General features: G+C 41.0%; 1 protein-coding gene across 8 annotated transcripts; it reads left to right on the top strand.

Moving 5' to 3' along the window:
• Positions 1-370: 370 nt before the first annotated feature.
• On the top strand, positions 371-24,332 carry MKNK1 (MAPK interacting serine/threonine kinase 1). Of its 8 annotated transcripts, none has more exons than XM_042808205.1 (14): positions 371-435; positions 1,458-1,522; positions 4,825-4,929; positions 8,375-8,473; positions 9,327-9,424; positions 10,889-10,968; positions 12,368-12,441; positions 15,718-15,822; positions 18,209-18,264; positions 18,840-18,935; positions 19,896-20,090; positions 20,742-20,906; positions 21,509-21,549; positions 22,475-24,332. In XM_042808205.1, exons 4-14 carry the CDS (start codon positions 8,377-8,379, stop codon positions 22,701-22,703), a joined length of 1,236 nt encoding a protein of 411 aa, XP_042664139.1. In that variant the 5' UTR covers positions 371-435; positions 1,458-1,522; positions 4,825-4,929; positions 8,375-8,376; the 3' UTR covers positions 22,704-24,332. The 8 variants fall into 8 exon arrangements, with proteins under 8 accessions (XP_042664139.1, XP_042664136.1, XP_042664117.1 ...); XM_042808202.1 differs by having other exon boundaries at positions 21,506-21,549; XM_042808183.1 differs by having other exon boundaries at positions 8,217-8,473; positions 21,506-21,549.
• Positions 24,333-27,721: the final 3,389 nt, after the last annotated feature.

The following is a 27,721-nucleotide window of genomic DNA, read 5'->3' as shown; positions in this document are numbered from 1 at the left end:
GCCTGCCCTCAGGAGCACACGCACCCTCCTGCCCGCGAGTGGGGACACGGTCAGGTGCACACCCCACTTCTGGTAAGAAGACTACAAACTGCCAACCTAGCCCAGGGAGCAATGCCCCGACCTAAATACCCCCGTTAATTCCAACCGCCTTAAAGCTGATGCGCGGTAATGACACCCAACCTCTCCTCGCCCCCGGCAGCACTGCGCCTGCGCGCAGCCCCCCTCGCTCCTCGCCGGCCGCATCTGCCCGTACTGCGCCTGCGCTCCCCGTGGGCTGCGGCACCGGCGGGGCGGGGGCTTCGCCTCCTGCGCATGCGCACTCCTCGATTCTCCTCGCTTCTCCCCGCCCCGCCCCGCCCCAGGCAGAGGCGGGGGGCGGGCGGCCGCGCTGCGCAGCGCCGCCCCCGCCGAGGGACGCCGGCGGCGGCCATGGAGGTGACGGAGGGGAGCGAGGGGCTCCCTCAGGGCTGTAAGCTGGCGGCGAGAGGGAGATGCGGCTCGCCAGCCTCCCCGCCCCGCTCGGCCGAGGGGAGGTGTGGGAGGGGAGCCCTGAGGGGGAGCGGTCCGTGCTCGCAGGAGTCGCTGGGCTCCCCCGGCTGCGAGCACGGGTCTTCTCACCGGGGCTTGTCCGGGCTCCTCCGAGGCGCGGGGCGTGTGGAGGAGTAAACCCGGGAACGGCGGGAGCCCTGGTGTTTGTGTGGGTGGTGCTGGTGCCTGGGGACAGCTGGACAGGCGGTACAGTGCCTCCAGCGCCGGCCGGCAGCTTCGGGTCTCGGGGTCCTCTCAGAAGGACGTGGGAATTTCCTATTAGTTGGAGCTGGTTATTCCCCGAAGGCTTAAACTGCTGTATTTCATATATAGTGCATTTTTTAATAAAGAGTGGTAAGTCGATAAACTCCTACGGTGGCTGCTTTCTATTCAGAATATTGCTGGAGTGGAAGAAGAGTGGACAGAGGCAAATGAACCTATTCCTAGATTTGATCACAAATAATCTTTTAGTTCTTATCTTTTTAATCTGTCATAAAATAATGGGACCTGGGAACACTGAAAATCTGTATAGACTTAATCTGTACTTTATTTCTGCAGTATCTGTTAGCCTGACCAGAGTGACCTTCTGAGGCAGCTCACAGGGAAAAGAAGCAAACACAAAGCAGCGGTACAGCCCTGCTGACAGCTCGGCTGCTGGCTTCAGGAGTATGTGTGATAGCCAAAAGTTAGCCCATTCCCCTGACACCATTGGCACTTGTTTGTGAAGTGTCAGATTTGTTTAGAAATAAACAACTCTTTAGATTACTATTTTTTTTTTCATTTGTGAGCTTGATGCTTATAAAAGTCTCTTTATCATACAAATTTATGCCCCACGATTAGCTTGGAAAGATTGGCATACATTCTGATAGCTTTGAAGAGCTACAGTTTGGCATTTTTTTCAAAACAGAGTTCCTCTTCATGCCTTCCAGGTGCTGGATGGAAGCAAGGCAAAACACACTTGTGGAGCTGAACTCCTTCCACTGCAGTTCTAAAGGTAATTGGTTTTGGTATTGACAGGCTTCCAGGTAAAGTGGATTTGGGTACGTTGGACACTTGAAAGTTTCTTGACATTGAGTATTGTCCATCATAGTATTATTTCATGGTATGAATGCTGTAACAGTGCTCCCTAATGCTTTCAGAAAAGGTATTTACTGCTATGAGGAACTTCCTCTCACTTTCCAGTACTTTCCTGATAATAAATGTTAAAACGCTGGTACAAATTTTGTGTGATATCAAATGTAAAAATGCAGTGGAGTTTAATGACTGTTAATTTTAGAGTTGAAAGTAGAGAGGAGGGGGAAAAGAAGAAAAATCAGTCGGTTCAAACTTTAAAAACACATTTAGTTAGATTAACCTCTCCAAACAAGGCTGCTTGCTAATATGGGAGTATGTTGTGTATCTTTTTTTTTTTTTTTTTTTTCCAGTGGCAAATGGCATTATCTGATCATTTGTAGGGTTTGGAGTAAAAGCAGTAAGTGCTTATCTTGCACTCTGTGAAATTAAAAGTTGCCTTCTGGAAAGTTTTTGGTTTAGACTTTAAAGCTAGCAAGGGAACTGAGGGGTTAGAGGAGGTAGTTGGTGATAGGGAGACAGTCTTCTGAGAGTTATTGATGCCATCAGACAGAGAATAAGCAGCGTCCTGTTTAGTAAGTGGCCCTCAGAACTTACTTGTCTTGTATATCTCCTTAATTTAAAAGTGATGTGTTAGAAAAGCTTTAAGTAGTTGAGTCGAAGTACTATTGCAAGGACTTTTCTCATTTGGAATATGTATCATCTGGAGTTTAAAATTATTTTACATCATAAGTTCCTACTATCATGGAAACTTTTAAATATGAGGTGTCTGCCAGTGGTCAGTAGCATTAAATGTCCTGTCTGGCTGTACTGCTGTGTGTGGAAGAAGGGAAGGTGGTCTTCAGTGCAATAACCAGTGTGTATGCCATGTTGTTCCCAGTGAGACTTACCATTCACATTTATTTGTTGGCCCTGTGAAAAACACCCTATTATACCCTCTCATCCGTGTGACTGCCTTGGAGGCATGTTGTCCTAGAACAAGAAATTTAAAAAATTACTGTATGTTTTGAAGACACTTTCAGTCTCATTTGTTATCCTTGTTTGTCAACTCCTAGCCAGGTCAACACACTTGTTTTCTTTGCCTTTGTCTTTCCAGTGGGGATGATAACGGGTCTTTTGCTGTCATTCTGGATGGTAACTGATGCTTTTAAAGAAATGCTTGTGTATCTATGTAAACATCGTCAGACCTCAGCAGAAGATCTCATGTCTACAGCATGTGTGCTAAAATACACTATTTTCTCCAAACTGGAGAGGGAAAGGAATGCTGCACACACTCTTCTCTGTTAAGGTTCTCCCAGCTTCCCCAGTAGTAATCATGGTGAAGTAACAAATTGGGGTGGGAGGAATCTATTTGAAATAACTTTATGTGGTATCCTGCAAAGTGAGATCCACCCATTGCTGGAGGGTTTGACTCAGAACCTCAGAAGCCCCATGATTAGTTTGCAAGGGAAGTGGCTAGCTGAGAGTACGAAAAGTTAGATGCTGCAACTTGTGTACACAGAAGATAAGGTGACTGGTTGGAAGGGAGTCACAGAAAGAAGTATAGAGTTAAAGAAAAAGGTTTCTGTAACCTTTTCTACAGAGTGAAGGATTTTTGAAGGGTGGTGTCAGCTGTTACGCTGTGTGTTACGGTAGTGTCTATAATAAGGCAGAATTGATATTTTTTTTCAGATTTGCTCTTTCATGAAATCAGATTGCTCAGACCTCCTGTGGACTTCTGGGCGTTTTTTTTTTTAAATGTTAATGCTCCTGTATCTTACTGGGAAGATGTTGGAGTGTTTCTGAGTTCCTCTTTCTTCATGGATAATTCAGATTAATTAATTAAATGATACTGCAAGTTTTCTTGCAGATGCGATGAGAAGATAACTGACAGATAAGAATGAATTATGGCAAACTACTGTAAAGATGAATGACTTGTAAGAACATTCCTTAAAATTTGAAATTAATATTCTTAATGCTATACAGAATGAGTATTAAACTGTCCCCTGGATTTGACACAGGGCTGTCCTAAAGAATTGGGCATCCTTCCTCTTCAAATTGTGTTTCACTTGATTTGTAACAATTAATCACTATGTAGTCGCTTTATAAAGATAGCTTTGATTACTCTGAGCTTCCTTCAACAAGCAGGTCCTGGCAGAATCAGCACCTGCTGAGTGAGTCCTGTTTCATTATGAGCCACATCTACAGGAATCAAAGTGTGGTTGGAGAAGGGAGGGTCTAAGAATGGTGTGAGAAACTGAGTCAGGAGGAAAATGAGACTGAAGTCTGTTTCCATTTTGCTTCTTTGTCCAAAACTCTGGATGTTTGAAACTTTAAAGTGGCTTAACTTTTTTTTTGAAGTCTAGGAGTCACAGGTGTGTGAAGGGATGAAGGGACTGACTTGTGCCTGTTCTATTGATTTTGTTGGTAGCTGACCAAGTAAACAGTGGCTTTGAAAATAAATGTAAATCAACAGAGAAGTTGGATGCTGTTCAGCTCAGTTAGTTAGTCAAAATAGTATTTTGAAATTTCAATTAGAGGAGCCTTGTCGGAGATCTTGGTGGGCTTTTATTCAGTTTGAATAAAAAGCCTTTGCTTTTGCAGCATCTGTGGGACAGTAATATTTTCGTAATTTCAGTTGTTAAGGTACCACCTCAGGGGTCTGAAAGCATCCTGAGCCAGCGCATCAAGTTTGAGTTTGTTTCATCTGTTGAATTCCAGGTTGTGGCTACCCTCTGAATCCACAGAAGGCTTTACATGAGGCTCCTTATTCTTCTTTTCTTCAGATGGTGTTACCTGAACATCACTGCCTTATTTGCCGCTTGCTTGTAGTAGGTTCAGTTCTAATGGTACCTGTTCTCGAGTGTTGATCTAGGTTAGCAGTGTGACAATTCTTCTTTGTTAAAAGTAATTCTGTATTTTATATCTAAACTTGTTATGGTTCTCCAATGGTATAACAACAAGAACCAATGAACACCGTAAATCACTCTGTTGTTTTTGCAAGGCTGTAACAAGGGGATCTCCTCTTCATTTGAAATGACTGGAGCACTGGAAATAACACCGTGTTTGCATTCTGTACTTAAGAGCTATAAAGTCTTTAATGCAGGAGTGTGCTTTTGCTGTGTGCTCACCTGAAGCCTGACACAACAGGTTCTTGCACCCTCTTGAGACTCTGGGCACTACCTGAATGTATGTGGCAACGTTTATGTGATTTCTGGATGTAAATGTGGTTGTGTTCCTTTTCAGCTGCAGAATACCCTGGCTCAAGCAAGACCCGCTTTTGAAGCAGGTGGTAGTACCTGGACTCTGCTTAAACTGTGTTCTTCCACAGAATTCGAACGCACAGACAAGGTATCTTCTTAATAGAAAAAGGCATTTTTACTGTGTTCTCCAAGTCCTTCTGTACATGTGTGTACTTGTTTTCTAAATACATCCTTGCTTCCTTTGGGAAGCAGATTAGAATGAGAGGGGAGTCATGTCTGGATAATGGATTTTGGCATGTTTGTATATGGAGCATTAGGAAGCAAGACAAAAGATGATTTAAGATCTGGATGAAGTGAAACTTGTGGTAGTTGTTCCTTCTTCACTTGGCATTGTTTGCGAGTTGTCTTTACAATAAGTGTTTTTGTTCATCCTTTTGAAGATAGTTGTAGAAGCCACAATAGTAAAAGGGAGAGGCTGTAGCAGTACCTTCCCACACAAGCTCTGAATAATGCATACGTTAAATATTGCCTCAACACTGAATGATGATGATGATAATGAAATACAGGACTTCAACAACACTACATCTAAGACAGAAACTTGCTCTCTTTTTGCTTGCAGTATGGATTTTGTTGGATTACATTATCCTGTAAGCAGTAATCCTAACCTGACTGGAGGAGAAGGACAGATCAGAATTTGAACTGTTCTCTGTTTCTTCAGCTTTTGTCAGACTGCTAGTCAGACAGTACTTCTTAGAGAACAGTCTGTTACAGTGGAAAGGGATGTAAGAAGTGCTCTTTATCAAAGGTTTGGCTAGTCTGCTGTGAGCACCAAGTACTGTTCTACTCCCACCACTGTGCACTCAACCAGAATAGATTATAAAGTGGGTGGACAAGTTGGTTTGATGGAAGCAGGGGTTCAAAGCTTTGGGCCACATTGTAAAATGACCTTAAAATGGCAGCAGTTAGACATTCATCTTGGACCTGATGTGTCCGTGGGTCATTTCCCTCCGGAGCAGTTCATCCAGTCTCTGAGCTTGCTGTCTGGCAGGGTGAGCCTCCTCAGAGCCCACAGTGTCCTTGTCACCAGAGGTAGTCCTGCAGCGTGCAAAACACCTCAGCATTGCTTGGGTGGTTGAGGCACACTGTCTTTCAATGTCATCAGCAACTCTTTGGCATATGGTCACAGGCACAAGCATTTCTTTGAAAGCTTGCAAAACCTCTAAAGTATTTGGCTGGGCTACAGGCATTTTCTTGCCATACCAGCTGTTAATTAGGTACCAGTTCATTATAACAAATTGAATCACGAAAATGAAGCCGTTCTACCTTGAAAGGAAAAGCAGTGTTTACAGAAGTGAACTACACGGTGATGTGAAATAGCAGACCAGAAGGGTAATAAAAATTTAATATAGCAAACATTTTATGCCTGTCTGATAGCAAGTTTGGCCATGACTATAGGTTGCAAACATCGGCTTTTCAGTAATTTGGTTTCTGTACACGTGATTAGTGAACTTCCTGGTTTCAAGGAAGCAGTTCTGTGTAATTTAGGAATTGAGTCAGAGTAAAGGGACTTGAAATAATGTAGTGAGTTATTAAACACCAGACTGTAAATATCGTAGCTAACTGGTAGAGTGCAGGAAAGGGTTGCGTAGAAATGTCAGTTGTGCTAAGATGCAGGATTCATCTCCTGCCTTTTTACTAATTTTTAGTCTGTTACAAGCTCTGAAACAGTGCAATATTTGAAATGGAGTAGAACCTGTCTAGATATGGCTTGTTGACTTGCAGAAGGTTAGGTCATTAAAATGATTTGACATCTGGAAATCAGGCACCTCCTTCAAGCAGATCAGCTTGATCTCTGTGCAGCTTCGTATGTGTTATTTTGGTCTCAATTCTGAAAAACTTCTAATGCGGGCTGAATTAAATAGGGGAGAGTTGGAACTTGCTGGCAAAGGCTAGACTGCTCTTTATGTTAAAATTCAAAACTGTGTGCCAGCTGAAGTTAAAAAGGAGCTGTTGCTTCAGAATTTGGTAAAATGTATGCTTTTCTATTTCTTACTGTATTTAAGAACTCACATATGTCATCCTTTGTAATGATTTCTAACACATTCTGCTTATGATTTGAAAATGAGGATTTACTGTTTTCTTGAGGCTTTGAGTGATGCATTTTTAAGTGTTTTCAGTAAGTTGTTAGAGAAAGGGCTTTCAAAACAGCCCTTGTCTTAATTTTTCAGATGTGTGAGTTCCAAGTGACACTCATAGTTATTACTGACAGTTACTGACAAGAAAAATACGATGAAGCAAAGAAAAAGTATTTCATGTTTTGGGAGATTGTTGCGTAATATTTTTTGCCTTGGAGCTTCTCCTGTGTTTTAAGAGTACTTTAAAAACAGTGAAAGGCAGAAAAACTGCCATTCACAAAGGCTCTCTGTTAAAGGAGAATTGCCAGATGATTTTTGTCGTTGTTTTTAGGGCTTGCTCTTCTTTCATTACAAGTGTTCTCATGATTACGCTATTTCTAGGGATTTATTTTTTTCTGCAGTACAAGATCTTTATTTGTGTATTTACTTCAAAATCCTTCTGGCTGTAAAATGTCTTAGCTGTGCCTTGCCACTGCCTTAAAGACTTTGAGCTGGGATTTTTAACTGTTAGTGCCAACTGGGCAGGATGTGACTGGTGTTGTGGAGAAGTGCTCATGTGTGGAATCATTTAACCTTTTTGGAGACAAGTTAGCTGTATGAAGCACCCTCTGGCAGAGGAAGTGTACAGCAATGTCTTTATTTAGGTCTTCCATAAGAATATGCAGGTGTGTTTTCTTGTTCTGCTGTATTATCTCGTATCAGTGAATTGTTATCTCTGCCTAAGCTCCTGTAATATCTGCAGCTAGCGATGCAAGAAAAAAATATCTAGATGCCATACACACTGCTTGTTTTGCAGCCTAAGTTGTCCACTGATCTGTGGTTTAGAAAGGCACATCATGGTTCTGTGAGAAATGTTTTGGTTTTTTGTTTTTTGGTTTTTTTTTTCCTGGCCTTTTGGCAGCATAAACTGACCTAGATTGCTCCTTTGACCTGTTAACACCTGTGGTTGCTTTGCTTCTCTGTTTCTCTGTTGTTTGAAACTTGCCCACATCTCCCTCCTGTTTTGGAGGCTTGTTTTCAGAAGCTGACTTGAAAAAAAAAAAAAAAATCTACCTGTAAAAGAGGAGAATAGCTCAAAGACTAGCACCCCTGTGAGGGCTGTAAATCCTGTCTTGCATCAGGACATGCGTTATGTTGTGGGTAGGTCATCATGGTTGTTGGCAAGATTATTCCCATGCTTTGCCTTACTGTACTGCGAGAGGAGGACACTGTATAGATGCATAGTTATTTTCTTCTGTTTTTGCATTTGTTTATCAAACCTGCCCAGAGCTGTTATTTAGCACCCAAATTGTCTTTTTAGGTTTCCTCTGATATTTGGAGGAAGAGATGGCAGCCTGTGATGAAGACAAGCAGAGAAACTTTTGGATAGCTTAAGACTATAAACACACAAGAGCATGTTCATTTTCTCATAAAGTAATTGATTGTGTGTTAAAGGCACCTTTATGTTCTGCCACACAGAGATGGTCAGCAGTCAGGCTCTCCCCATAGCAGACAGTGGGAAAAGGAAAAAGAAAAAAAGAACCAGAGCCACAGATCATGTCCCTGGGAAGTTTGAAGGTTGGTGGCAGCTTCTAAGCTTTTAATTGTAATGGGCTGTTTTTCATTTACTATTCTGAGTTTTCTGAACTAAACCTTGCTTTTTGGCAAACATTATAAGTTAATGTTTCTGGTTTTCCTTATCCCTCATGGTTTGGTCTTCAGTCTCTTTTTTTTTTTCCTCATAGAGGTGAAATCTGAGTCCTATTCATAATCTGGTTTGGGTTTTTTGTTTTTTTTTTTTTTTTAGTAGGAACAGTGCTGATTTTAAAATGTTTTGATTGAATAGATGTGGGCACAAATACTGTGAAGCATTGTAGGTAAAATACAGTTCAGTGCGACAAAGATGACCAGTATAAAACTTCTTAGTGGGCAAGTAGCATTTGTAAGATATGTTGCAAATCAAGATGGTAGCAGTCTTCTAGGTTTAAACCTTCAAATTTCAATTATACTTAAAACACTATCTCTGCAAGTAGTTTTTGTATGGTAGGTATTATCTGATCAAGGAGTGAAGTGTTTTCCACCTGGAAAAATTGGTTCTGAGTTTTACATGAGGACAAGAAAGGTGGATGAGGTCCTAGCGATTACTGAGATACAAGAAACATTTTGTATGAACAAACTTGTAATTTTGATACTGGAATGAAGTCTACTTTAAATTTTCCTGGAACTTGAAAGGGGGAAGTGAAAAATGAGGCATAATTAAGGCTGGCACATCTACTTTAATACTGCATAAATCTATTTTCTGCCTTCATTACCAAGGAAATTTTTTCAGTTGCTGTCATATGAGGATGCTCATCAGATAAATAGCTTGTCTTGATGTTATTCACTGAAATGCTTTGGCTAATATGTCCTTTCCGCTGGATTTCTTTGGCAGACTTGTACAAGCTAACTGCTGAACTTCTTGGTGAGGGAGCGTATGCCAAAGTTCAGGGTGCTGTCAGCCTCCAAACTGGGAAAGAATATGCAGTAAAAGTAAGTATAGAATAAAAGCAGCATCACTTCTGTCTGTAACATGTCCTCTCCCTTCTAATATCTCAGTGAAAACCTGTAATAGAGTGGGTAGTAGCAAAACCTTTTAGAAAAATTTTGATGCTTGAAATGAGCCTGCTTTATAACCACTGAGATATCTGTCATCTTAAGTATTGTGCCTGCAGAGCGAGCCAGTCTATCAGCCGCAGACAGAATTCACAAACAGTAAGTGACTGTGTGATGGTTAGATCCCAGGGCAAGCTTTGCTCTCATGGCCTGATTTGATTGTAGTCCTACCAGTTTTTATCTCTTATGAGAGAAGAGGCCAAGTTATTATCTAGCACGGTCTACCAAATAATTCAAGTTTTTGAGAATGCTGCTATGACTTCAGAGAGCGTCAGTTACTGCCATTAGTTCATGTAACGCTGTCTCTTATTTTTTGATAGAGGTGAATCTTCTGTAATACCATTACATTAGATGTTAGGGCCCGTTTGCAGATTTGTGGCTATTCTGAGTCGCCCATTTAATTACAAACACAAATAATAGTAATAGGCAAGCTTTATGCTTGATTTGTTTGCAAAAACTATAGGCACAAAATTTTAAGCCCCTTTAAAAAACTAGTCCTATAGATGCTATAATTTTGTGTGTACTTTGTAGAATTGTTGAAGTTGAAAGTCTGGAATAAACCAACTGCTACATTGTGAATTAGACATGAACAAGTACCAAGTCCCATGTACTGGTGAATAGTTGCCTGTTCTGTACCAGAGAATTCTGGTAAATGAGAAACCAGTACTAGATACAGACGGTGGTAGTATTTGCAGTAATGTCCTGAGATTTCAGTTCACGTAGCAATCATTCAGTCTCAGCCTCTGTGGAAAGCCCTTGTCCTTGTCTTCCTTCAGCCTGAGCAGTGTGCGAAGGAAGGTGATTTCTGATGGCAGTACAAAAGGGCTTTGAAATTGAACATATGTTTTCTTTAGGTTAGGTCCTGTTATTGGATCTCTGTGAAATTTGCACTATGAACCAAACTCTCATTTTGTGGTGAATTTAGTACTTTGTACTTAAATGCCTATAATGACAGATTATTCTTTTTGACTGTTCAATGTCTGATGTGACTCAAAACTATTTTTGTTAGGACTCAAAAGGATATCGTTTTGTGTACTTTGCAGAGTTAAAATGATGCAAGAAAAAGCTTGTGGTAACTGGTCAGTGACTGTGTAACGTGTAGATTTAGTTCCTTTCTTCTCTTCCTGTCCTCATTTCTCTTGTCCTTTGAATTCCTTCCAGAGCTCTGCTGACAGTGTAAATAAATGGCAGATGAGGAATTAAACAAACAAACAAAGGTGGAGTGTTTCTCTCTGGTGGGCATGCCTGAGATTCAAGCCTTAGATCAGTTACCTAATTCCAGATCCACATGCAAAGTTCCTGCAGTAATTTTTCAAATATGAGCTCTAACTCTTTCCACAGATCATTGAAAAAAATGCTGGGCATAGTCGGAGTCGGGTTTTTCGTGAAATAGAAACACTGTACCAGTGTCAGGGTAACAAGTAAGTATAGCGTCTTGTGTTTGCTTATTTAAAGTGTCTTGAATATATTTTCAAATTTTTAAGCCTCCTACATTTGACTAGGCTAGAAGCTTTGCAGTAGTCTCCTTAAATCCAGCTGAAATTTAGTCTTGACTTGTTCAAAATAGGATTTTTCCCTTCTCTTACCTATGAAGTTTAGGGAAATTCTTCCAAATTAAAAGTCACATAACTCAATTAGCAACTAGGTCAGTGTAGCCTGAATGTGCTTCTGTGATGCATGGCTTTTGTCCAAATGAGGAATTAACATTTTGAAACTCTCCTCTGTGATTTCACCATCAGCAAAAGCTAACCTGATACCAGCTGCTGTTGAAAGACACAGTCTTGCCATTCCTTTCCTTGATGTGTGGTTTGTCCTCTTTGTCAGCCTTCCTGCTTTTGCACTGACACCCTTAGATCAGCCAACAGCTAATTTAGTTTTCATTTGTATGTGTGCTGACTTCATGTAGCCACAGAATGAAGTGACTTTATAGCTGCTACTTCTGTCTGAAAAGGAGGGAAGGGCTACGCAGCCAGTGGCAGCATGCTCTGTGATTAGTTTAAGCCAGTTCTGAAACTACTCCTTCAGATGTCTCTCTTAATTCAGAATGTATAGAACAGCTGTTAACTATACTACAGTTATGCAGCTTATATCAAGCCTTGTTGTACTAAAAACTTGTAAAAAACCTAAAGATAATTTTAAAACAAACTTGTTTACTGACCTCATGGTCTTAAATTGTGCTATAGAGGAGCAGATTATATCTTTATGTGTGTGGTTAAGTGCATATGGTCATCCAGTTCATAACTGATGAAAACCTCTACTGCTCATGACCACATGCAGAATTTGGACTTTGTGTATAGTATAAGTATAGAAAAATCTCACTTACGTGTTTGACATTCTCAAGGCAACATGGGGTGTTTGTGTTGTGCTGCAAAGACTGTATTTAGCTAAACAGGAGTTAGTTACTCTAAAAATGGTAACTAAAGCACTGAATCTCATGTCATGTTGACAGATGCCTGTATCCTTTGAGCCTTGTGATTTCCAGAGAGAAAGAATGCCAATTATTTTTTTTTTGTTATTGCCTTCAGCACAAATGCAATGTTCTAAATTATTAAATACAACCTGTTACCAGTTATCTTCCTGTCAGCTGAGCAGTAGCAGAATTCTTTCACAATCCTGTCTGCTTTTGAAGTTTAGCCCGTTTCAGTGTGAGTTGGAAATGTGATTTTAATGCCATAGGCAACCAAAGCAACTTGTTTAATTAGAATTCTTATTTTTTGTTACTTCTGGCACTTCCTAATTATCCATTCTGAAACTCTTCATTGCTCTGTTTATGCTCTGCCTGTTTCTTCTATTCCCCCTCTTTTTTTTTTTTTTTTAAAGGAACATTTTGGAGTTAATAGAATTTTTTGAAGATGATACAAGATACTACCTTGTCTTTGAGAAGCTGCGAGGAGGTACTGTGCAGTAGCTGTGCCTTTCTGCGTTGAATTGTCTTAGTTCTGTTTGTGTCAGTGTTTTAAAGTAGAAATTGAAGAGCTGATTTTAAATGCTTGAGAATTTTAAGACTAAGTAGTAGAGGAAATAGTATACAGAACTTGAAGTATGATTATTCTTGAGTATTGATGGGTCTGGTCATATATTTGCAATCCCTTTCTGTAGTTAAGTGGTAGAAATGTCAGCTCTGTTGAAGTGGAAGCTTTGGAATATAGTTAGTAGGTCAGAGTACCTTCAGGCAAGGGAAGACACACAGTATGTCAGGTATTATGCATGATCTTTGTACAGCATCTGTATACTCTGACAGCATTTTCCCTTGATGTAGGATTGACTTTGTTTCCTAAAACTCATGGAGCACTGTTGCAAAAAACATCTTGCTTCTGTCTCGGGTTGCTGTAACTGGGAAGCAGTCTGCCTGTGGCTGGCTGAGGGCCAAGCATGTGTGGTCACTGATCTCCAGTGACACTCGCCTGGGGAGTGAGAAGGCTCCATCAAACACTTTATGGGCTTTCTCTAATTTGACTGCATTGAGCGTAACTACAATATCCATTAATTGCTATAGAGCATCATCTGTTGTCACGGGTCAGGAAGGTTTTCAGTAGCAAACCATATGTGCAAGAAATGCAAATTCTTTCAGTATAGATGCAGAACTTTTTAAAAAGACAAGGACAGCTTTCTTTTTTTTTCCTTGAGCAAAAATGTTTGTTTACTGTTCCTTAAAATTATTATATCATTTCATTGTAGGTTCCTCTAATATTGCTCCTGTTAGTGCACAGACTTCTCTGACAAATTAGCTGTGATAGGACTCAACTGAGATGAATCTGCATTTGTCTATTTTCCCATCTCCACGTTCTTCCATTAGTTAACCCTCTTTGACTATGCGGCTATGGTTGTCAGTATACCTACACAGCTTCTGAGAGGATAATAATGCTACACCTCCCCCTCTTAGCTACTGTTTTTACAGTGGTCAGGTAGGGCTGAGGCTAGTTTTCACTCTGAAACATTTCAACATTTGAAGTATTAGGTATGTAGGTTTGAAGAAAGAAATAATAAGAATTAGGGGTTGGACCAGCTTCTGATGCACAGCAGATTCTGATGTAAGAAGCATGGTTGGCAAGAATGAGAGTGTTAATCTTCAATGCAAACCTTACTTTAGTAACTCCAGTCTCAGAGACCGATGTTACCTAAAATGTTGGGGCATAACTAGGCCTTTCCATTTTCAGCTTTTCCTTTCTACAGCTGTGGTAACTGAAGGAGCTCCGCTCTCATTTTAGCTGTGTTCAGTTCATGATATGCAGAAGCTGTTTAATATCATTGTCTGACAGCATTTTATAACTGAAAGTGTTAAAATACGGCTTATTGTACTGAACTTGCATGATTTAAGAGTCCTTTCCTCCTTTTATTTTTTTTTTTTTTTTCCTCTTTTTTCTCTGAAATGCAGTTTGGGAGCTGCTATATGATGCTTTCTCTCTGATGAATACTGAAGAGGTGGTAACAACTGTGGCAGCACTGCCCTGCTATTCATTCTGTTTGTGGGATTCATCTATGTGGGCTGAATATAAAATCTGTAGAGTATGTTTTCATTGATATAGATATAATTCTTATCTGAGAGAGTTTGGAACATCAGCTTAATTCAGAAGAGTAATCTGAAATAAACCTGCTGAATAAAATGAGCACCTGAAGTGGCTTGGTATTGTTTCCTGCAAAACCTGGAGTCTTCCACAGGCATGGAAGCATTCAAGAACTGTTACTACTTTCTAAGGGTCTAAAGAACAACTACACCAGGAAAACCCTTTTAACTTCGTGCCCTTAAGAAATCTGTAGCAAACTAGAGAGTTTTGTTTTCAGCAAGGCAAACTTATCTTTGAAATGCAGTAACGTGGTCCGAAGTGGCCGCCTTCCACCCATCTGACATAGCATATCTGTGCATATCTGAAGAGTCTTTTGTCCTTCTTTCTTCTTTTTGACTGTCTTTCCTGTTTCCTCACTGTGTCCTTGCTGTGGAGGAGTGGCAGCAGCATTGATGGTGTAAGAATAGGAATTACTACAATAAAGAATGGGAGGTTTCCTTCCACATCTAGAACTGAAGAATAAAAACAGTGTTTACAGTAGGGGGGGCTAATAACAAAGGGCAGTTACTTCTTGAATTTCTCTGTCTGACTGCTTTTATAAATATACCTCTGAGTAAGAAAATGGAAGACAGTAGTAAGGCTATTTAGTGCACTTGGATCTCTGTGGACTACATTTAGGTTTTTTTTTTTTTTTTTAAAGACGCTTTTAATCTTTTGAGAAGATTGATGGAATTCACTTAAAGAAGATAAGGGATCAAACCTCCCTTTATCCTTTGTTAAAGGGATACCAGTGGAGCTCTGCCTGCAAGCTACCAGTCCTTTAGTATATTCATATTTGGGAGGTCTTCTGTCAGATTTCATGTCCCTGGGCAAATTTTGCCTTAAATCAGTGTATGAGCCTTACTTTGATGTCAGTGGGAATTTTAATGTGTATTTAAAGGTAGAAGGTTTTTTTTATTTTGATGGTGTTGAGACAAAAAATCTGTACACTTGACTTTCAGTGCCAGGTTTCAATTGCCACGTTACAGAAAAAGAGTAGAGTTAGTTTGAGCATCGCCACCTGTGACCTGGGGGAGGGTGGGTTTTGCTGAAGTGCTATGTACATCCTTAGCTGATGTTTGAGTTTTACTAGTACTACTAGCAGGTCTCTACTGTTCACAGTGTATGGAAAGCAGACCAGTCATGTTCTGGGGCAGTAAAAAGTGATTGCCTCTCATGATGTGCTTAAACTAGAGGGCTGCAGTGTTTGAAAATTATGTTCTAGCATGCTTAAGTATTGAAGGTCCTCAGTACCCTTTTCTTCTTAGTCATTCCCCTGTTTGGTCCGTGGAAGTTGCCTGCTGTGAAAGGCTGTTACGAATTATGAGACATGAGGTTATGGATTCATGATACTTGGTACTAGTTCATCATTATTTTCTGAGGATCTTTTCATATAAAAACACGGGATTGTGACACTTCTGTTTCTGCCATGTAAACATACTAGAATAGAGTGCTAACAAATAACTTTTCTAAATGACTTCTGGCCCTGTTTGCACTGAGATCAGTCCTCCCTTTGTGTCAGACTAGTAGTGTCTGTTGTGTTTTTATCCTTGTATTGACAAAGCCATTTCTCAGCCTGGGCAGCATTCATACTAAGGTTCTCCCTTTCAACTGTTCCTCTGACAGGTTCAATCCTGTCCCATATACAGAAGCGGAAGCACTTCAATGAGCGAGAAGCTAGCAAAGTGGTGAGAGATATTGCCTCTGCTCTGGACTTTCTCCATACAAAAGGTAAGAGAATGCTGTCTCCATCTTTACTAGTTGACATTATACACTTAGTTTATGGAGCACATTTTATCTGCAAGTAGTCATCCTTTGCTAGCATTTCTATTTACAGCAATGCCAGATGACTTACGCTGTTTGCATCTATAATATTATTTTTGTAATCTGGTAATCAGCTGTGTTAAGATGGTATAGCCTTTTGAAGAAGAAAAGTTAAATTGGCATCCAGGGAGAATTAGCGTTAGGGTTAAATTGGTTTGCTTGTTCTTGACTGCTTTTATGTTTGAGTTGGAATCACAGCATTGGTATCTCAATAAGTTGAACCTATTAAAAAGAAAAATGTAGCAATGCATAGGGAATTAAGAAAGTGGTAGACCTGAGGAATATGGATTTTGTCACATGTTGTGACTATGTTATAAAAAGTTGATTTGAATGTGGAAACAAACTTAGTTTGGATTAAGATTTTTTGGTAGTCTTCATAGACTGTCTGTGTGATAACTCAACTTTAAACCTGCAGAGAATGTACTCTTTGATACCCGTGTTTAGAAAATTTTTAATTCTGAGATATAGGTCAAATAAGGAGCAGGAAACTTAAACTGAACATGTGGAGAAATATTTATTTGTTGTGTTAGGGCTGTAGTAGGTTGCTTAACAGCTGAAAGTCTAGGAGCACTGTTGAAGGAAGTTTAACATCAACTCGGCTAATACCTTTCTGTAGTTCTCTCAGCTTTTAGTTTTAATTCCCCTTTCCCCAAACAAAAGGGGAGTGATTCATTAAGATGGCTTTAGAGCAGCAATCCACTTTCTTGTTGTTTGCTGTGAATTGGTATGGTGGGGACATGGCTTGCAGAATCGGCTACAACATCCCCTTTCATTTTATTGTTCTCTTTATGGTTCTTCCGTGTGACATTAACATAATTAGTAAGTAGCATAGAAAACACTAAAGCAAACAGGAAATTAAAGACGTCTTATTGCACAGTTAATGGTGAAGTGCTATAGCTAGATGCTTTAAAAAAATAAATTTTAATGAGGACAACTAATTCTTTTGCCAGGAGTAGTTTAAAACTCAGCTGGATGATAATACTGCCTTACACCCACTTGGGATATGTGTGCCTTATTGCTAATAATCTACTGGAGGAATGTTTAAGGGCAGTTGTTTTCTTTTCTCAGCACTGTGCAACTGCACAATAAAATGTTATATAATCAGACATTTGAATTCAAACTACAATACAGAAAAGCACTGTTGGGCTTCACATTTCAAGCCAGGCTGACTGTTGGGAGTTTTGTTGGCCTTGCTCTAAATGTCAGCATGGGCGATCTTGATGGATTCATTATGCCGTCTCCCATGCTTAAGCAATGTGTGCTGCATCATCATGAAAGCTCTGATTCCTCTAGATTGATGATGTGCTATGCTGTCAATGTTATGGTTTAAGTCATGTCTTGAAGAGTGTGCTGACGAAAAGACATTAGAAACTCCCTTGCCTAGAATTTCATGGGATATTTTCTTTCTTATATTGTGAAGTAATATCAGGTGTGCTTGGAGTGTAATATTTTTTAAGCAAGGCTAGAGTGCAGTTAAATTACAGCTAAGTTGCTCATTTGATTTGATTTTTTTTTTTTCTTCTCATTTTCTGCCTTTGCATTGTTTGGTCATATTAAATGGAGAACTTTCAGAAATCATGTGTTTAGGCACTGAAGAACGGCTTTGACAATGCAGAGCCACCTTTGCTTGTGAATTGCCCGGAGAGATAACCTTGTGCTGCTTCCCTGTTGGATTTGCCTACTCCAATAGCGGTTGAATGAATGTAGAAGCCCTTTGATTTATCTCCTTCAGTTTTTCTTCAGCATCTCCAACCAAATCCTTTAATTTTTCTTTTGCTTCAGCAATGAGTATATACCTCACTGTTGAAGGGATGCTATTTTAATCTGAGAACTCAGGTTTTTCTGGGGAGAGTGTCTCAAGTATTGTCTGTGCTGGTAGAAGTTCAGCAAACCACCAGTTGGTCCATCTGTAAAGAAGGACCTTACTGTAGAAGGCACAAAAATCTTTTGACTAAACTGAGTACACGAGTATATTTTCCTACAGATCAGTCATCTTAAGATGATTTTAATTAACATAATTAATTTGGCTAAGCCAAAAAGTTCCAGTGTTAGCAGTTTCTTATTTGCTTGACTGACTCTCATGTACATTTAAGGATGATAAAGGTATGGCAGGATACAACAGTGACTTTTAACAAATATACTTTTCAATTAAATTATTTTCAGTATCTTTAAGGTAGGCTGAGTAGCAAACTTAGGCCTAGAATATTTCCCAGGCCACCTTCTAATAAAGAGAAGTAATGAGAAATAAAACAGGAGAGTATCTTCTCTAATGAACATTTGTGCTCTTCTTTAGGTATTGCTCACAGGGACCTGAAACCTGAAAACATCCTGTGCGAATCTCCAGAAAAGGTGCTACTCTGGTCTCTTAATGTTCTGAAGTGTATTTTTTAACTTGGTTTCCAAAAACAGTCCTCCTGTTCTGTCTCTTCTCTTCTTGAAAACTTTTGAACCCATTAGTGAACTTCAACTAAATTTAACAGAACTGAAGCCTGAAAGAGACTGAATTCTTCTTTGAGCTGTAACAATGTGAGCACCTAAGGTAAAAAGCTAACTGTTCTGAGAGGGCATGGCAGTTACAGCTTAGCACCTCATCTGTTCTGAGGCAGTATCCAGATGGACAAGCAACATTTACAGGCCAGCTGGTCACATTATATATGGTTCCCAAACTGCCCCGGTGTGTACGGGCGCTTGCCTAGCCAGATAAAAAAATAATGCAACAGGGGCAGATGCTGGTGGCATGGGATCAACTGGGGCAGAGGAGGCAAATGCAAGGAGTGGAATATAGCTGTAAGACTGGGTGTCACTAGTCCTGCTGCTGGAACAAATTATGTTCTGTCCTGGGGTTTTCCATGTGGCACTGTATTCATGTATGTTGCATTAATCCCAGTCTTCTGGATCGCTTACTGTTTTGTCCTTGGTTTTAGGTATCACCAGTAAAAATATGTGACTTTGATCTTGGTAGTGGGGTGAAGCTGAACAGTGCATGCACTCCAATAACTACTCCTGAGTTGACAACGCCGGTAAGAGACCTACTGTGGCTTCATGCTTTTTTCTCTTCTACCATAAAGCAAAAAAAATAAAAGGCTTCCTGCAACTACACCCAGTGGCGGGTAGTTCATCTAGAGTAGCTGTATATGTGATAAATACTGTCTTGGTTTCCCAGTCATAGAACAAATATACAAAAGCACAGGAGCCCACTGTGTGAATTTCCCTGTTGGCCAGAAGGTAACACATTGATCCTGTTCATCTCTTACTCTGTCAAATGAGGAAGATTTTTGTGAAGGTGCTTTATGTGCTTATGGACTGAGTTTGAACCTTAGTTTTGTGTTCGTTTCCCTATGTTTGGGGTCTGTACCTAAGACCTGTGAGCTAAGGGGAGTGCAAGCTCTGTAATCGGTGTATGGCTTTATGATACATGTTAGTTTGAAAAACTACCGTGCTGTGCTTTTGGCATTACTGTGAAAGAAAAATCTGAGTTTTGCAGGAGTTTGTTATAGAAATCACCTCCCCGTGTATACTTGTTTACTTTCTGAAAAGCCTGATAACTTTATGTAATATATAATAATAGATTTAAAAACCTGAAATATGTAAATTAATATTTTGACCCTGTGTAAAGGATCATAGGTTCGTATGGAACAACTCATGATTCTGATAAAGAACAGTAGGAACTCTTTTGCCTTCTATTAGGTCTCTGTAGTCCTTACACCTGAAATGTGTTCATTTTGTCCTGTGCAGTGTGCTCACAAAATGTTTCAAAGCCCTTGGCAATTCCATTTAATTTTTGAGGGATGTTGCTTAATTTGATTTGGCTTAACAAAACGAGACCTTCAGTGAAAGCCAGCAGTAAACTTCAGTAGTCCCTGGTGCCTGATTCTGCTTTTAGACCAAGCTGCCTGCTATAAAGAGAGGAGAGTGATAAACCTGAGCCTTGTTTCGATTTGACCCTCCTTTTGAAAACTTGCTTGAATTTGGTTTCCTAGTGTGGGTCTGCAGAATACATGGCACCCGAAGTGGTTGAAGTCTTCACAGAGGAGGCCACGTTCTATGACAAGCGGTGTGATCTTTGGAGCCTGGGAGTGATTCTATACATCATGCTTAGTGGTTACCCTCCTTTTGTGGGAAACTGTGGCACAGACTGTGGCTGGGACAGAGGAGAAGTCTGCAGAGTTTGCCAGGTGAATGCACACATCCTGGGCGTATGTGGGAGAGTGTAGTTTGCCCCATGAACTTAGGGTGTCAGACTTGCCAGAATGCCAGCAGTAGAGAGCTGTGTCTGTAACCCAACCAGTTATCTGGGAGGATAAGCTGTGACTGAGAAGTGTGGGTGGTAATATAAAAGTTAAGTGATGATATCCCTTTCTAAAGTAAAGTTTGGCAACTGCTGCCGCCTCCTCCCGATATGAGATCTCAGAGCTTCTCCTTGTCCTCTCCCCCACCCCACAGTCCTCCTGTATTCTGTAATTCTTCATCTGGTTTAGAGTAGTTGCCACAATTACTCAGGTAAAAGTTGAGCCCCAGGAGAGTCTTCATGCAGGGCCTGCATTTATTCTTTCTGAAAACAGAGCACATTGGCTATAGTGTTACAGGGGGTGGGTGTGGAAAGAAAGGTATTTTCAGCAGACAAGGTATCATGTCCATCTTAGGATGCGCTGAATCACTCTGTGGAGCTGTCTGTCACTGTGCATTGACTCCATAAGGAAACAGGATGGTTTCAGTTGTCACCCACCATATCAGGTGGATAAAATTGAGTGAGAACAGTCCCACCTGAGAAGTCTTCTGGTTGCACTCTAGTTGCTATTTAAATTAAAGAAATTTTTCTTTTCTAGAACAAGCTTTTTGAGAGCATTCAGGAAGGCAAGTATGAATTTCCTGACAAGGACTGGTCGCATATATCATCTGAGGCCAAAGATCTCATCTCAAAGTTGCTGGTTTGTGATGCCAAAGAACGACTTAGTGCTGCTCAAGTTTTGCAACATTCATGGGTTCAAGGAGTATGTATCCCCCTTTTTTTTTTTTTAAAGTGTTATTCTTCCAAAGTGACAAACATGCTGTTCTCTGTCTCTGAACTTTTAATACAGTCACTGTGTGTTTTAGTGCTCTTGATTAATTAAACAATACACAGTGGCTTTATTCTTTCTGGAGCTCTGTGTGGTAAATGTTTGGATGAATCTGTCAAGCTTTAAGTGTTTTTATTTTTTTTCTTTAATTATTGCTTTATGCATTTTAAATGGCTTTCTTGTACACTGCAGTACACAAATTACTTTACTCTTTAATACAGTAATGCAAAATGCTGGTAGATATGGTTTTAAAAGAACAGCAGTGTCCTCTTGCTTTAGTTCCCAGTTCAGGAAAGAAGGGATTAGACTATCTAGAGAGCTTCCAAAGCTTTAGTCTTCTGCAAACTGTGGTGTTATCTTGTGAGGGGAGATGGATTATGAAGTGTGATTTGTAAACCCACAGCGAATTAGTTTATATGCAGTATCCATTAGTTGTAAAGATTTGGGGGAATCACCTGTTTTTTATCCCTTTCTCTTGGGAACACTTGGTTCCCAGTTGCTGATATGTAACTTTTCTTAACTGCTTCTTCTAGCAGGCTCCTGAAAGGGGATTACCTACCCCACAAGTTCTTCAGAGGTAATTTTTTTTAATATCTATAAACTTGGCCAAGAATCATTACTGAAAGAATGGGGAGAGATAGGAGGTGACAAATTGGAGGATAAGATCCCCAGTTAAGACTGGAACTTTGCAGATGTGCAGCACTAATTTTGTTAAGAACATCAGAAATATTGAAGCTCTGATTTTTCTTTATGATCTAATCTTGCTTGTTTGTGGGAAAGGCATTGGAGAATTCCTGCAGTGCAGTGCTAATCTTAGGCAGGAAATAATGATGGTTTTGGCAGTTTGCTGCCCAGGAGGGGAAAAAAGGCATGAAGGCGGCGTGCATTATCCAGAGACTACTTTCTGATTGGTGAATAATCATCGTGTACACACGGATCTGACTTCCATTGTAGTTGGTGGTAATCACAGTATCAATTTAACTGTGAGCAGGGCAAGCCTCATTTAAAGTGATTTGATGGCCGATTCTGTATGCCATAGAGCCTGAGTCACACATCTCTGTTTCTGTTTCCTGGTCTGCCACTAACAATTCCAGGTGGTTCTTCCCATCAGAAATGCATTTTCTTAAGCCACATCTGCAATTATAGTGGGATTGCAGTTCTCTGAAGAAAGACAGCTGTATTGCCCCACATGCCCATCCTTTTATAACATGTAAAAGTTAAGCATGGCACCTCGGGTGGCTTCCTGGGTTTGCATCGGAAGTCGTGGCAGAATGAGGGCTAGAAATGTGACTGTTTCCAAAATCCCAGAGTGTTTTTGTTATGTACTGCTGGTCCTTGCAGTGAGGAGAGATGCAAATACTAACTGGTCGTTTTGCCTGCTTGCGTCGACGTTTTGATAGGAGAAATAAAACTGTCTGGAAATAGATACTCTGCTGTGAGGGTAACCAGGTGAAGTGACTCCATGTGTGTGTTGTAACTGCTTTCTCCTTTTCCCTTGAAAGGAACAGTAGCACGAAAGACCTGACGCTTTTTGCTGCTGAGGCTATAGCCCTTAACCGCCAGTTGTCTCAGCACGAGAACGACCTCAGCGCAGAGCAGGAGAACGTTGCCCATGCTGTGTGCTCCATGAAGCTTTCTCCTCCGTCCAAGTCCCGCCTTGCTAAGCGCAGAGCAATGACGCATGCCACCAAAACCGGTGACTTTCAGCCAGTTTCCCATAAAGCTTTTTAAACTTCTTTCCTGCTTTAGGTTGGCAAGATCAGCCTGTGTTCTTATTTGGATTTGCAGCACTGATAAAAGCTTCTCTGCTTCTGACAGTTTGATTAGAAGCTTGCTCTTGTGATGTGACTTGTAACTTTAACAGGACAGCTTTTTATGAAACTGTTTTTTGCCTGTCAGATTTGGTGCATTAAGATAATTTAACTGATCTTTTTAAACTGCAGAAGATGCGTTTGCTGCTGTATTATCTGAGGTGATAAATCACTAAGCTTTCCTTATTTTCTTCTTAGAAGAGCATGCTTTAAAATGTGAACTTGAAAACATCAGAAAAAAAACTCTCTTGCTTTGCCCAGCAGAGCATCATGTCTCTTCCTGCCTATGGCTGCTCTCCTTGATGGCACATCTTGCAAGGAGCTGCTCCTAGTGTCAGAAACAGGGGACTGTTTTTAACCAACAGTGCCCTTCTCTCTTTCTGTAGACTCAGGAAACAAAGATGATGACTGGGTGGATCTCTGCTTCCGTTACCTTCATTTGGCTTAAATTGTATGAGAATGATACTGTGAAGGTGCAAGGATCACTCAGGCTTGTAGAGATGAGGAGGGCCAGGTTGCTTTTTTGTCCTGTTGGTTGTGTCAGCATGTGGGATGAAAGCTGGGAGTGTGTTATTTCTTTATCTGACATCTTTTTGTACTTAACTAAAATGTACTCCATATGATCTCTTTTTTTTTTTTTTTTTTTTTTTTTTTTTCTTCCTGGTGTCCAGTATGTCCCCTTCTCTGGCAGTTATATTCTCAAGTCTGATAACCACAGTATGTAACAGACTGTTTATATAACAGTTTATATTTAGTATCTGTTTCGTTTTTTTCTATACTAATGCTATTCTGAGTTATACCTTCCATTCTGTAAACTCATATTTCTCCAAGTCTTTTTGTGTGTGTTATCTGGAGTTCTTAATGTGGATGGACAGGCTTTGGTGAATTTTGGTGTGTGAATAATTTAGAAATATCTAATGCAGAAGTACATCTGTACAAACAAAAATGGTGCTGCAGCTGTTGCATTCTGCCTCCTGCAGTGGTCTCAGGCTGGGTGTCTAGCTTTTTGCTTCCAGTTTTAGTACTGCGGTGCACCAGAGGTGAAGAGTAATTTGACAGGGTACTGGCTGAAAAGCTGAAGATTTTGAGTGACCAAGGTGAGATGTTCATGGAGAAGGACACATATATTGAGCACTTTCTGAAACGTAAGCTGTGAAAATTGGGCCACTAAGATGCCCGACGTGATGCACCTTAAACTTGCCAGCCATTTCTGAAGCCCTTTGCCCAGGGCATTGTGTGCAGAGTGGAGAGGGGGAGGAGGCAGCCCCCAAGTGCTATCACAAAACCCTCCCAAGCAGAATGAGAAGGAATAAAGTAGCAGATCCAGCAAGCTTTTGGAAATTGAAAGGTCAAAGCTGAATGTCCTTGCATGGCCTATTCAGAGCGGTTTTACATTCTCTTTTAGTAGTGTGCATACAGCTATTTTTATAAAACATGCTGTATTTTGTGACTAATATTAAAGTTGTTATTTAAAAGATTTTATACATCATGCCAGTGGACAGATTATGAAATGTATTTTGCTTTGTTTTTATTAAAATGCTTTAAGTTATGGATTTAACACATTTAGCAGTTCTGTGTGGTTTTTTTCTTGATTTTTGGTGACATAGAAAAATAGGTAATTGTTTACTTCCTTATTTCTCTGTGTAACATTGGATTTAAGACAATTGAAATCTGAAGACTAAGCATACTTTCCTCTTACACTGCTTTATCAATTTCTGGAGGCTCCTGTGATCTCAGCTTTCTTGAGGTAAAATGAAGATACGACTGCACAGAGAAGGCTGTCAGGGATCCTGTGATCCTTTTGACCTTCATAAGAAATCAGGTTACTGAGGGCCATTGAGTTCAGGGACTTATCTGCCCTGTTAAATGTCATGTTCTTTCCTTTGATTTGTGCATGAAGCCAAAATGCTGAAGTGTGGCCAGGAGTGAAGGTACACTCCTTTTGGCTGGAGCCCTGAAGCCTTTCAAACTCCAGAAGCCAAAGCAGCAGCATTAGCTTGGAAGTGTGAAAAGGGGACATTAATGGTGCTGCTTGCCCAGGGATGACAAGGTCTGTTGGATTTACTCAAGCACTGGTAAGTGGTCCTTTGCAGACTTTGCCCTGCACCAGCTGCCTTTCACTGCTGGTAGAGGTGGCCCTGGAGCATGAGCTGGTGGAGCGAAGACCAGAGCTGCTGTTCATGTGTTCTTAGTGAGCTATTGGTCTGGACAGTCAGTCCTTTCCTCTGTCTCTCTAAAACCCAGCATGGAAAGTGAATCCAATATATGTATCCTCTGCACAGCGAGGAAGAAGCTGGCTTGCCAGACAGATTTGCTTTCCCTTTACAAAAGAGATTTTGGGAGCAGAGAGTGAAATGTCCAAAGAAAACTTTAGTTCAGGGCTATTGGCCATTACCTTTGTTTGGCTAGTGGAATTGCAGTCTAGGCAAGCAATTCAAGTCCTCTGGGCTTGAAGCCTCCTCCTAAGCGAGGAGGACACTTCAGCTGTTGGATGTGTGCAGTGCAACATTGGAAGTGCCCAGCAGGACTTGCACTAATTGGTTAGACTTTGGTGGCTATGAGGAGCCTTTCAGCTGATGGCTCGGGGCCCTGTCTGGCTCCTGTGGTGCTCCCAGCTGCCAGGTGGATGCTGCCACCAGCTGCCTCCACGTGACCTGTATTAGAGCATCCTTGCTCCCCACTGGCACGTGCTTGCAAACTCATCTGTTTAGGACTTGAAGCTACGATGTTGGGCTTTTCACTGAAGAGCTGAAATCTGGACATGCTTTTCCCTCTGCAAGGCAGTAGCCTCTGGCAGAGAGGAAGGCAAGCAGGAGGTAGCGGTAAATGCCAGACCTGTGTAATGCTGGGAACTGAGAACCTCCCCAAACAGGGAAGAGGTGTTGATTTAAGCCAATTGTTGGGCTCTCAGGTGTAGTCTAGTTTTGACTGCCTCTTGCAGAGTCATATTTTTTCAATTTATTCGAAGTCTTCAGCTAAGAGTTTATAATGGAGGTTGGGTGGGGAAGGTTGTTCTGGAGAGGCAGGTTGCAGCACTCCCCAGTGCCCTGTTGAGGCACAATTGGATCAGTCTGCAACAGACACGATGGGGTTTAGTTCCTCTTCCAGTGAAGTCGGAACAGAGTGGGGATCCCAAACCAGGTGGCGTGCCCTTATTTGTAGTCACCTTTCTTTCAAAGGAAATCTGCCATATTCACATCAACTATTTTTGTTTGAATTGTGTTTTAAAACCATGTTTCTCCTTCCCTTTTCCTCCCAGGCAAGAGAGACAACAGAGAGCACGGGAGACCTCCTAGTGGTGTTACAAGAGTGATGTTTCAGTGATAGAGGTCTTGGATCTTTCATTGCCTCAAAATGAGAAGTCAGATTGAGGTGATGGTCCAACAGTCTCTCATTACAGGTGCCTCTTCTCTCTGATCTTTATCTTTTAATGAGAGTTGAGCTTTAGGTGTGTTATCCCCAGAAGGCCTAATTTAGTAGGCCTTCATGATGCTTTTTTCATGTCAGTGGGAAAGAGGCACTTGTTTCTAGGTGGGAAGTCACTAAATCCAGACACTCTCTAGTCTGTCCTTTTGAAGTAGGGCTGGGTTTGCTCTTGTCACCTGAATGTCTCTTGTTTGAACAGCCTGTAGAACATGACTCTGCTTCATCACTGAATCCCACAGGCTCCACTTTGGAAAGGGCTGAATACCTGTGCTATGTTTTTTCAGTTACTGGTGATAAAATAAATCAGGCAGCTTATGTGGGCTCCCTGGCTTCTGAAAAATGAAAGGGGCTGCAGAAAATGTTGTCTTGGTGGGGAAATGGGGTGGGTAAGGCAAAAGTTGACTTTCAAGAACTCAAAAATGTTCTGATCAGCAAAGCAGCTAAACTGATCTTTAATGTTGACTAAGGTGGCCCTCAGGAAAATTCTCCTTCCCTAAGCTTTTCCTGGGGGGTGGGCGAGCAAACCAAGGGAGAGAGGCATCCCCTTGATTAAGGGGAGGTAATTTCAAACAAACGGCGATGAAACAGCACTAGTCTCAAAGTACCCCCCTTCTGTCCCCTCAGGAGCCAGTGGCACAGGGTGATCTGTAGGATTTTGCTGACCTTTATGTGCAATATTTCACAAAGTGCACTCAGCCTTGTGCTTACCAGTGCAGCTTCTGCATTGCTGGTTGCATAAAGGGAAGTTCCTGTTTTCCCTTGTGTGGTATTTTCTTCTGCTTTATCTTCCTTCCCCACGTGTTTTTTGAATCCTTTATCAAGGATGGAAAGATGCCGTTATTTTTTTTGAGGTCTGTGGGTGGGATGGCTTTCAAGGTAGAGAGCAGCTTGGTTAATTTTCAAAACTAATAATTTTCTTTGGGCCACTCCAGTGGCAGCAACAGGCTTCAAATTTGGCTTCCATGGAAACATACTGCCATGGTAACTGAAAGGCCTGACAATCCTGAAGGAATATTTGCTGGTACCCTTCCTTCCTTCTGTTTCCCATGCGATGTGTGTGGTTACCCCTGCCAGATTCAATCAGTGCATTTAAAATACTCCAAGCACATAAATGCACTTCTCTGGGAAGAAAACAATAAAAGTTGTAAAAGCAGTGGTGGCATTTCACTGGCATTGTTTGCAAAAAAAAAAAAAAAGGCTGTTTTGAGTCTGGTGGGAGACATGACTGAGCCACAAATTCCCTTCCAATGGGGAAGAAAAAAAAAAAAAAAAACAAACCTAAAAGAAATGCTTCATCCTTAGATTATTTGTGGGCACTGTCTGGCATGGGCTGGTTCAGGGAATCAGACCCCACACCCAGTGCAACATCTGTAACCCTGAGGATGGTGAGAATTGACTCATCCAGTGCTTACAGGACAGAGTACCAGTGTTTTGCTGGGTCCCTTCCAGCTAATTAATTTGATACTAGATTTTCTGTTGCTGCCTGTCACAGCTGCTTTCACACCAAGATTG

Source organism: Tyto alba, unplaced genomic scaffold, assembly GCF_018691265.1.
Source record: "Tyto alba isolate M040663 unplaced genomic scaffold, T.alba_DEE_v4.0 Super-Scaffold_1000006, whole genome shotgun sequence".
Classification (NCBI taxonomy): Eukaryota; Metazoa; Chordata; class Aves; order Strigiformes; family Tytonidae; genus Tyto; species Tyto alba.
This window is presented reverse-complemented; position numbering and strand designations above follow the sequence as displayed.

What these genes read in the sequence shown, in the direction of transcription:
- MKNK1 (XM_042808183.1), top strand. Translation starts at nt 8,359, where the DNA reads ATGTTCTGCCACACAGAGATGGTCAGCAGTCAGGCTCTCCCCATAGCA. An exon ending in TGTCCCTGGGAAGTTTGAAG is followed by an intron (nt 8,474 to 9,326) that starts GTTGGTGGCAGC and finishes TTTCTTTGGCAG; the next exon opens with ACTTGTACAAGCTAACTGCT. An exon ending in ACCCCACAAGTTCTTCAGAG is followed by an intron (nt 21,550 to 22,474) that starts GTAATTTTTTTT and finishes TTCCCTTGAAAG; the next exon opens with GAACAGTAGCACGAAAGACC.